The sequence below is a fragment of the Terrapene carolina genome, unplaced genomic scaffold, assembly GCF_002925995.2.
Source record: "Terrapene carolina triunguis isolate 2854851 unplaced genomic scaffold, T_m_triunguis-2.0 Scaffold751, whole genome shotgun sequence".
Classification (NCBI taxonomy): domain Eukaryota; kingdom Metazoa; phylum Chordata; order Testudines; family Emydidae; genus Terrapene; species Terrapene triunguis.
The window spans coordinates 892,608-894,160 of record NW_020665102.1 but is presented as its reverse complement, the minus strand read 5'-3'; the positions used below and the strand labels follow the sequence as shown (position 1 = coordinate 894,160).

Genomic DNA, 1,553 nt, shown 5'->3' with positions numbered 1-1,553 from the left:
AGCCCCCACTCCCCTCCCAGAGCCAGGGAGAGAACCCAGGAGTCCTGGCTCCCAGCCCTCCCCCCACCAAGCCCTAAACCGAGCTGATGGGGAGTAGATGGGGGATCCCCCCACCCCTGGACCCATATACTAAGTTTCGCGACCTTGTGTCGATGGGGAGGTGGGGAGGGGAACTGCAGCAGCTAGAGGACTACACCTCCCAGCATTCCAGGCGGGTAGAGCACTGCACTTTGGGAGGTGTAGTCCTCTCCGGCCGCCCTTGGGGTATACATCCCACCCCCAGGGGTCCCTAGGAGCAGGGTGGAGCCCGGAGGCCCTGGGGCAGGCGCAGCACCAGCCTTACCCGCTGCTGTCGCCAGAGCGCAAGTAGGCAAACAGCTCCTCGGAGGAGGGCGCCACCCGGCCCTTGGCCTGGTACAGCCGCAGCAGGCGGGAGACCTCAGCCATCTGCCGGGGGGACAGGATGCCCCCCTCGCCCCCTGCCGAGAGAGACGGGGTAAGCCAGGGTGGGGGAGGGGCAGCTGGCCCTAGGGCGGCGCTAGGGGGCGCTGTGGAGCAGGGAGCGGGGCTTGGGGGGGCTCACCGGCTGGGCGCTGCGGGGGGCTCGGCGGGTCTAGGTTCCGCTGCCTGTAGCTGGCTTTGGCGAGCGGCACCTTGGTCTTCTGCACGGCGGAGGTGGGGGGGGCGCGCTGGGGGCCGTGGGGCCGGAGCGTCTCCCACAGCGAGGGGTGGTCCTCCAGGGCCAAGCCTGCAGGCAGAGGAGACGGAGGGTGGGGGTCACATGGGGCCTGGGCCATGCCACGTTGCTGGGACGGGGGCGGGACCCGGTCCGCTGCGACAGGGGGCACAACCCACATGGGGCAGCACCCGGGCTCTTGGGGGGAGGGACCCATGTGGGGCGGGCCTGGGGCTGCTGGGGGGCGGGACCGAGGTGGAGCAGCCTTACCTGGGTGGGTGTGGGGCTGGGCCTGACCCGTGGGGCGGGGGGGACTCTCACCCCCCGGCCCCTCCTGCCTGGGGGGGTCACTCGGCATCTGCTCCAGCAGCTGAGAGAAAGACGGGGGGGGGGGGAGAAGTGGGCCCCTGGGTACCCCGCCCCTGCCCCCCCCCCTCCCACCACACACGCACAGCCGGTCCCCAGCCCCCCACCCTCCCTGGCCAGAACCCCCCCACTGCCAGACTCCTACCAGCGCCATGTAGTACTGCAGCTCTGGGTGCAGCTGGCCGGGGGGCACCTGCCCCCCGCTCTCAAGGCTGCTGTTCGGGGGGGTCTCGCCATCGCTGGGCCCCCCCTCGTCCTCGGGGTAGGGGTGCTCTGCCAGGTGAGGGGGGTGCGAGCTCAGCCCTGGGTGGGAAAAAGGGGTCAGAAAAGCATAACCCGGTGCCCCCCTCAACCTCAGGTGCCAGCCCCAATGCCCCAGGGCGGCGCTAGGGGGCGTTCTCCCCTGGCAGACAGGGCTGGCCCCAGGGCGGCGCTAGGGGGTGCTGTGGGGCAGGGAACGGGGCGGGGGGCTCAGCAGGGGGCGCTCTCCCCTGGCAGGCAGGGCTGGCCC

General features: G+C 71.7%; 1 protein-coding gene across 1 annotated transcript in view; it reads right to left on the bottom strand.

Moving 5' to 3' along the window:
- CNTROB (centrobin, centriole duplication and spindle assembly protein) overlaps positions 1-1,553 on the bottom strand; it is an 11,824-nt gene that overhangs the window by 890 nt on the left and 9,381 nt on the right. The window contains exons 15-18 of the mRNA XM_029913633.1: positions 1,188-1,345; positions 947-1,046; positions 584-748; positions 344-479 (exon numbers count right to left, since the gene is read on the bottom strand). Coding sequence (XP_029769493.1) covers positions 344-479; positions 584-748; positions 947-1,046; positions 1,188-1,345 — 559 coding nt within the window. The remainder of the gene's footprint in view (positions 1-343; positions 480-583; positions 749-946; positions 1,047-1,187; positions 1,346-1,553) is intronic.